At 39.2% G+C, this 8,396-nt stretch overlaps 2 protein-coding genes across 6 annotated transcripts in view; both read left to right on the top strand.

Annotated features, from left to right (window-relative positions):
* The window catches only part of plxnb1a (plexin b1a), a 79,324-nt gene extending 77,025 nt beyond the window's left edge, over positions 1-2,299 (top strand). For both annotated transcript variants that reach the window (XM_014019866.1, XM_014019867.1), the window contains one exon: positions 503-2,299. In XM_014019866.1, coding sequence (XP_013875320.1) covers positions 503-607 — 105 coding nt within the window. In that variant the 3' untranslated portion in view covers positions 608-2,299. The remainder of the gene's footprint in view (positions 1-502) is intronic.
* Positions 2,300-3,624: 1,325 nt separating this feature from the next.
* The window catches only part of si:ch211-220i18.4 (SRSF protein kinase 3), an 11,564-nt gene continuing 6,792 nt past the window's right edge, over positions 3,625-8,396 (top strand). The window contains exons 1-9 of one of the 4 annotated variants that reach the window (XM_014019869.1): positions 3,626-3,654; positions 3,744-3,855; positions 3,978-4,209; positions 4,319-4,397; positions 6,260-6,351; positions 6,472-6,580; positions 6,666-6,753; positions 6,876-6,963; positions 7,750-7,856. In XM_014019869.1, coding sequence (XP_013875323.1) covers positions 4,348-4,397; positions 6,260-6,351; positions 6,472-6,580; positions 6,666-6,753; positions 6,876-6,963; positions 7,750-7,856 — 534 coding nt within the window. In that variant the 5' untranslated portion in view covers positions 3,626-3,654; positions 3,744-3,855; positions 3,978-4,209; positions 4,319-4,347. Of the gene's footprint in view, positions 3,655-3,698; positions 4,210-4,318; positions 4,398-6,259; positions 6,352-6,471; positions 6,581-6,665; positions 6,754-6,875; positions 6,964-7,749; positions 7,857-8,396 lie in introns of those variants that run through there. The other 3 variants (XM_014019870.1, XM_014019872.1, XM_014019868.1) reach the window with 3 other exon arrangements.

Genomic DNA, 8,396 nt, shown 5'->3' on the forward strand with positions numbered 1-8,396 from the left:
TGTCCACCCCTGCTCTAGATGGTACATAAGCTTTTTTTTATGTTTTATGTTTTATTTTTTTATTTTATTTTATTTTTTTCTTTAGGTGTAGCTTTAAGGTCTGATTTCATTACTTTTTGGAAAACAAACCCGTTTAAAAATGTTTTGGCTCACAAGCAAGTTGAGAAATATTTGGGGGCTTGTCCGGGATCATTTAAAATATTAGTGAAGAATTAAGTTTTTGCTGTAGAGTAAATTGAGGTTTATTTGATTTTTGACAAAAAAAAATCAGAAATGACTACTGTACAGTTGATTTCTTTCTAAATTTAGGATTATTTTATTAATTTCATCTACAGACACTAATCAAATATGTTAATATTGACAAAACAATACTGATAACAGTTAGTTTATAAAACATGTCGGTTTCCCCTAATAGTTGCATCTGGACTATTGCTTATTCTTCTTTATATCTAGAGTATATTTGTGGCTATTTGCAACCCACTTTTTTCTGTCTTTTTGTCAGATTATCACGGCTTTGGAAGAGGACGTTACAGCTCAAAAGATGCAGCTGGGTTACAGGCTCCAACAAATCGCTGCTGCTGTAGAAAACAAGGTGACAGATCTATGACCTCCAAACCACGACGGTTGGTTCTTTAAAAGGGGAGTTCAATAAATGAAGACATTGTTTTTCCCGGGAAAAAGAAAAAAAAACGATAAAGAAATATTGTGTATATTTGCTGTTTGAACAGACTGGTTTGACATGAATGGAGACTTTAGTGGTCTTTGTTTCCTGCTGCCTGCTTCAAACTTTCACAGGTCATGTTACTGGGAGTAAAGGATTCGTCCACCAATAAAGAGGAACAATGTGAGAAAATGTGAAACAAAGCACATTAAAATCTTCGACAACTATTTAGTATCTCTTCATTCAGTCCAGTGAAAGGATGTCAGGGTCTGAAGAGTCATTTTCGTTTATTTCTTCTTCCTGATGGACAAATTCCTAACAAACTGAACGGAACATTTCTGCCCTGAACTTACAGGTTTTTAACCTTCATTGTGCTGGAAGAAACATAAAAGATGCCATCATCTTTTTTGTTGACTGTGGAGTCTTTTTTGTTTTTTTATGTCTTACCTGCAGCGTCCACTGTCTAATTATTGAATCTGAAGGGTTTAATATTTACTTTTTTAGGCCTTTCTTCCAAGTCTTACTTTTATGTTTTGAGTTCAGTCAGTTTTGGGACTTTTTATATTTTTACATCTTTGTTTTTATATTTCATGTTTAAGAGATAAGTTGGAACTGAAGCTCAGTGTTTTGTTTTTAGGGTAACTCTTCACAAATGTTTAGAGACTTTTTAAATGCACTGCCACAAGCATCTTGCTCTAAGAAGATCCCTGAAAGAATGTCGTTTCTTCTACATGATTATAAAGTGAAACCTTTCTTAATTAAACAATGGATGTGAAAAGGTCAAATCATCTAGTATTAAATTCCTGAATTAGTACCACTGATATGTAAAACCAAAACAATACAGCTCAAAAATCAAAACAATTCACTCATAAGTTTGATATTCTTTTTATTCAGTCCTTTTTTATTTAAGGTCAGCTTCCTGTGTCCTGTTTTAGGAATTGTCAACATTAAAAAGGGTGTTTTCACTGTTTTTCTTTTCTCTGTGGTCACCTGAGGTCCACCTGTTTTTCCTGTAAAAGAAATATTTCCACAAACCAAACAGATATTTGTTTGTTTGTTTGTTTGTTTTTTGCCTTTACGTTTGTGGCGTTCAAGTGGTGCCAGATTGTTAGCCGTGTTGCAGCAAATCCAAACCTTTTGTTCCTCTAAATGTTTTCCCTTCATCTCAACACTTAAATCTGACAGTTTGATGTGAAACAAATGTCCCTGCTGCTCTGCAAAATTATTTAATTTATTGTTTATTTATTTTATTGCTTATGTTGGTTATTCCATTCTTGACCATTTTCTTTTAAAGCTTTTTGGTGCGTTTTGTTTTAGGTCAACTGCAAAGAATCAGAGGGAACAAAAATGTATTTTACAGTCAGCTTTTCTGATAATTACACTCCTATTCCATTCTGCTTCAATTTTAAACTAAATAGGAACTATGTTTTATAATGTTGCCATTACATTGTACATAAAAACGTTTTTACCATTCGCTCATGCACATTAATGTTTGCAGATTATCTGAGTTCTGATGCTTGTTCTGTAGATAAACACGGTTCCAAAGTAAACCTGACTTTAGTGTTCTCCAACTAACTGATAGGATGAGCCTAACAACAGCTTCATGTGATGCAATAAAGTGGTCCGTATGTCAACTAATGTCTGAACTATCCTTTTCTATTTGTTTTTTCCTTTGTTCATACACAATTATTTTAAAATAAAGCCAGCATACTTTGAAGGGTTAAAAATTGCGAAACACTGGCTCAATATGTGTTAAAGTAGACATGCTTTTATATCCTTGTTTAAATCATTCAGTTTGGGTTTTTATAAAGTGGAACTACAATGCTTTGGTCAGAATTCATTCTTATTCTAACTTTACCAGCCCCCCTTCACCACTTTTCTGAGGTGTGTCTCAAAGCATCTTGTTTGGTTACTGTTCCTTTAAGGCGCTTCAAGCTCCGCCCACTCTCTGGCTTCCAGACCGGTCCACTCCTAGCCTGGCCCTACTCTTTTCTCAGTAGCAGACGGTTGTTAACAGCGCACACAATTTCCAGTTAGCTTCTTAGCTTAGCCTCCTTCACGGTTGAGCTGGCGCACTGCACACATCACGGCTAAACATTCGTGACTGGGTAAATCAGATCCAATCGTTTTAAACTTCAACAGAGGCCACGCCTCCAACAAGAAATCGCTTCTGAACAGCTGAGAGTCCAGACCCTCTACGAAGCAAAGCGAAGAACAAGAGGCTGGTTTTTACCAGCCTAGTCCACTCCTGTTTGAGAGAGGGCGGTTACATTTTCTAGCATGTTGAAATGTTTTATAAACAATTTAAATAAAAGATGTAAACAACAGAAGACTTGTTCATCCAGCCTCACATGTTGGAGCCAGAAGCAGAATCTGACCCAGGTCCAGACCTATGGGTAATCTGTCAATTCCGTCGCAGATAATTTGACGTAATGATTCAGAAAACGTCAGAAAATGGGTTGAAAAATATGACTCAAACAGAATACAAAGATATCTTTGCAGCTCCAGGAGAGACTCAAATTTTCTGCCTCCTAGACTTCACAGCAAATGCATTTAACAGCTAAAAAATCGGATTTTGCATGATATGTCCCCTTGTAAAGTGGCTGAATTATAGCTTTCTTGTGTGTTGAGGAGCTTGTCTTGGTTGGACTGGCACCTTTGCACGTTAAGAACATTGCACCATCACAGCATAAAACTAATTTCTAAATGTATTTGTATATGAAAAAGCAATAAAAGTGATCTGTAAAGGAACAAAACAGAGCCGAAGCCTGCTCTGATTTGAGCACGTGGTGCCTGATTTTATGCATGTGGACTGTTTGAAACTGTTGTGATTTGAATGCCTGTCACCCAACCACCCAGGGGGTAATCCTGCAGCGTACAAGGGTCCTGAGTGAAGCTTTTAGCACCTTAAAAATAAACATCTTGACCATCGTGACGTCATCATTCTGCTGACTGAACCCACAGCAGAACAACTGCAAAGGAATACGGGTCAGGTAGAAGTCTGTTTTATTGTACAAGTTGGATTAAAATAACATTTGCTTTGCTTTTTGAATCTCTGCTCTTCATTAACCCACTGATCCAGATCCAGGGTGGACTGTGTCCTCACGCCTTTTCTGTTTGAGAGTGGAAACAGCCTCTTGGGGGTCAGCTAAAACAGGAAGGAGAGCTGGTTACTGCCAGGTTTTGTGCTGAAGGTCAGGGCGCTGAAGCCAGGTTTAGCCTCCTGCGATCCCCGTGGTCCAAAAGTCAAACTCGCCATTGGTCTCATGTGACACGTTCCTCTCACCTTCCAGGGGCCTCTGCTCTTTTTCCACAGAACAGGAGAAATCAAAGAGCAGAGAAACACAGAAGCAGCAACATTTCGACTCAATCAGAAGCGACTGAAGTCGGGGAATCAAACAGGAAAGCGGGCGAGAGCCTGACAGCGGTGAGGTAAGTGTCTGTTGGGGATTTCCATGTTTGGATCCTGCCGCTGTCAGCCGTGACGAGAGGTCAACCCACCCGCCTTCACCTCCGCCACAACTGTTTCCAACTGCTGCAGCGCTGAGGTGAAACCGTTCTGTTCTTAGTGCTGCTCATTTCCTCTTTTTTTGTCCAGAGTTGACTTTCAGCACTTGCAGGCTGCAGATTACCAACACCTTTTTTTTTTAAATCCAGGATTACAGATGTGTCTGCTGAAGTAAACAATGCAGAAGTGTTCCTGTTGGGCTCCAACAGCTGCACAGCAGTTCTCTGTGTAAGTACAGCAGTTTGAATCCCAAGATGTTTCCTTACTGGGCTGTTTGTTTGCAGTTTTACTCAGAATCTGTCAAGTAGAGACAGACTAATCAGCTGATTATTAAGTCAGTAAACTTTTTTTTTGAATGACAGGATTAAATGTCAAAGTCAGTTTATTTATACAGCTCATAAAAACACGAGTTGACCAGAGTGCTTCACGGTTCAGCCAAATAAATGAATAAAACGATAAAACAACACAAAAATGTAAAAAATAAGTAAGATCAAATTAGAATAAAGAAACACAACATTTTAAACATTGGCTTTAAAAGAATCTCAAACTCTACCAGAATGAAAGGCCAAGGACTAAAGATGAGTTTAAGCATGGATTTAAAAGTCTCAACAGTTTTTCAGTTCCTGTTAAAAGATGAGCTGCTGCTTTCTGGTTGATTTGCAAACGATGCAGAGAAGATTTACCAACATACAAAAATTTGATCCAAATGATTTTAAAAAACATGAGCTTCACAATACAAAGTGTTAAGCAAACCTGTTAAACTGCTTTTTAAAAAACCAACTGAATCAAGACAACACGTTCCACGACCTGGGGGCTGCAACCCGAGGACCTCCGGCTGTGAGAACTGACCTCACGAGGCTCTAAACGTCAGGACTAAAATTTTAAACCCAACTCTAAAGTGGATCAGAGTTCAGTGTAAAGAGACGAAAACAGCTGGAATGTGTCGTCTCTTCCTCGTGTTCGGTAAAAGTCTTCAGCAGCAGCGCGTCGATACCGACGTTAATGCTGATACATCGTGCATCCCTGAACTTTTGCACAAGAGATGGGATATGATGGCCCCAATTCAGACTTTGACACTGGAAGAAGCTGTTTTTAACCAGTTCTCTAAAATGATGCTCAAACACAACGTTGAAGTTTCTGCACTGCAAAAACTGTCCATCTTACCAAGTTATTAAAATCTTATATCAGCCAAAAAGTATTTTTGATCTTGTTTTGAGACTGATTTACTAAACAAGAACTGATTGTGTAAGAATAATAATCTTGTTTTCAGAATGTGTAAGATTATTTGTCTTGTTAGTCTGAAAATTTGACTCAAATTAAGTCAAACATTTCTGCCAGTGGAGTAAGAATATTTTACTTAATTTGACTCAGTTTTTTCTTATTTCAAGAATCTTACCAAGTAAAATGTTCTTACTCCACTGGCAGAAATGTTTGACTTAATTTGAGTCAAATTTTCAGACTAACAAGACAAATAATCTTACACATTCTGAAAACAAGATTATTATTCTTACACAATTAGTTCTTGTTTAGTAAATCAGATCAAAAAGACCTTTTGGCTGATATAAGATTTTAAAACTTGGTAAGATGGACAGTTTTTGCAGTGTAGATGTGTATTTTGAGGGAGCCTCTTCTAGCTGACCTGAACCATTTTAGGATTATTTTAGGCATCACAGAGATGACCTCAGTGTTTGTTTAAAGCTCCAGATGGTGAAATTTAGTGAAATATTTGAAATCCCTGAGCGTCGACGGCTCATAGAACCCTGATATCGGCTCACAGACATGTTCACAACCAAGAAATGCACATAAAGAAGAATTTGTGATTATTTTCCTCTCAGACGTGACGGATGTGACGCTCAGCAGCTGGGACTGGGAGGTCTCGGGTTGCACCGACACACTGTAAAGTGATTTACAGCAGAGTCAGAAATAGTGCGACTTCCGATGCTATTTGTCTGCTGGTAACTGGGCAGTCGGACAAGTTTCCACTGGAAACTGAACCTGTGTGAAACTTCAAAAAGCGCTGAACTCGTCTGCTTTAAAGACTCTCCAAACACACAGAATCCAGCCTTTAGGAGACATTTCTGTGCTTGCAGGTGTGCGGATCATTTTAAAGCCCTCGGACGTTCCGAGCAGCTCAGCCCTAAGGACCCTCAGGACTCTGAAGACCCCAGAGATTATTGTAATGGTCTGTAGAGGCTCTGCAGACGACATTAAACCAAACAAAGTTCTTCTTTTCTGCAGGAGGCAGATTGAACGTGAGGTAAACCTGAAGTAGTCCTCTGTTTCTCCCCGTTTCCTGCCTCAGGTGGGTACCACCCTGTCCAGGTGGGTGACACTTTCAACGGGAGATACCAGGTGGTGTCGAAACTCGGCTGGGGCTTTTTCTCAACCGTGTGGCTCTGCGTGGACCTGAAGTAGGTCCAGCTAATTCTCCCCCCAAACAGGAGGAGCCTCTGCTGGGTAAAACATGATACAGGTCTGGGTTGTCTGTGTTGGCAGGTCGGGTCGCAGAGTGGCAGTGAAGGTGCTGAAAAGCGGTGCTGGTTTCACGCAGGCGGGTCAGGATGAGCTGGCTCTTCTGAGATGCGTCAGTGACCTGTTCATGTCTGCCATGTGGTCACAGTGATTGTTCCGTTCCTTTTTCTTCAACATGTAAGAATAAAAAAAATTCCCTCTGTTTTACCCTCCTCCTCTCCTGTCCTGCATCAGGCCACCGGTCCTGCGGGTCGGCACCCCTCCAGTCGTCGAATTGTTCAGCTGCTGGATGAGTTCAAGCTGGTCGGGGTCAACGGGGTCCGTATCCTTCGCTGTCATTTCTCGGCCAGACATTTTTAAAACTCGACACCTGGGGGGGATGGAGGACCCTCGTTTTATGTGCGACAGAACCACTGAAGTGCATCGTCAGATTGTGACGATCAGTGTACCTCAAAGTGATACTTGAGTAAAAGTACAAGTATCTTATCATAAAAATACTTTGGTAAAAGTTAAAGTCTTCTCTAAAAATATTACTTGAGTAAAAGTCTTAAAGTATCTGATATGTTTTGTACTTAAGTATCAAAAGTAAATTTCTGACACAAAATCTACTTAAGTATTAAAGTAAAAGTACTGAGTAAAAGTGAGCAGTTAGATTTTCCAAAATGACATTTATTGGGAGGTGATTTCTCAAAAAAACATTTTTTTAACAGCGTGCAGCTGTGATGGACTGTGTACAAAGTATCAAAATAGTATATATTTACAGTATACTTCTCATCCAACCACAATTAAATTCACTATCCAGGAGACACAATTTATCAGGACAGTATTTTTTTTAAATAATAACCTGGAAAAAAATAAGAGAAACAACTTTCTACTTCTTACCTTTTTGAAAAATGTAAGGAGCAGAAAGTACAGATAATTGTGTAAAAATGTAACGAGTAAACGTAAAAAGTACTCTGGTAAAATAGTTACTCGAGTAAAATACATTTAACCAAAATTTCTAACTAAGTACAGTAAAAAAGTATTTGTACTTATACTTTACAACTGTGGTGAAACTGTGAATTTATCTAAAAATGGGTTTTAGCTGATCTTAACCCCTGATGGTCAGACATGTGCCTGGTACTGGAGCTGCTGGGACCTGATCTTAAAAGCTGGCAACTGTGTTTTTGGAAACTGGGACTACCGCTTCCATGGGTCAAGCAAATACTAACTCAGGTGAGTTAAACAGGACCAAAAAAAAGCCCCCATAAAACAGACAGGAGTAAATGTAACCCCTGCTTTTTGTCAGATTAAAACAGCATCAGGTGTTTTGTTTAGCTCTTTGTAAAAAAGTTGTCAAGTAAAACTGGAAAAATATAATTTTCTGCAAAAATAGTGTTAAATCTGAGCGCTAACGTTTGCTAAAAAAGTTTAAACTGAGTTGTTACGTTAAAACAAGCAGATGATACAAAAACAAACGAAAACATGAACAACAGTAAAACTGTTTAGAAGCTAAAAGCAGCAGGATGTTAACTGAATTTATTAAAGCAGAGGTTCTCAAACTGAGGTCTCAGGACCCCCAGAGGTCTGCAAGAGGTATCTAGGGGGTCTTCAAAAAATTTCACCATTCCATTTTTTCCATTTCCATCCATCCATTTTCTTCCACCTATCCGGAGTCGGGTTGCGGGGGCAGCAGCTTCAGAAGGGAGGCCCAGACCTCCCTCTCCCCAGCCACTTCTTCTAGCTCCTCCCGGGGAACTTCAAGGCGTTCCCAGG

Source organism: Austrofundulus limnaeus, unplaced genomic scaffold (assembly GCF_001266775.1).
Source record: "Austrofundulus limnaeus strain Quisiro unplaced genomic scaffold, Austrofundulus_limnaeus-1.0 Scaffold234, whole genome shotgun sequence".
NCBI lineage: Eukaryota > Metazoa > Chordata > Actinopteri > Cyprinodontiformes > Rivulidae > Austrofundulus > Austrofundulus limnaeus.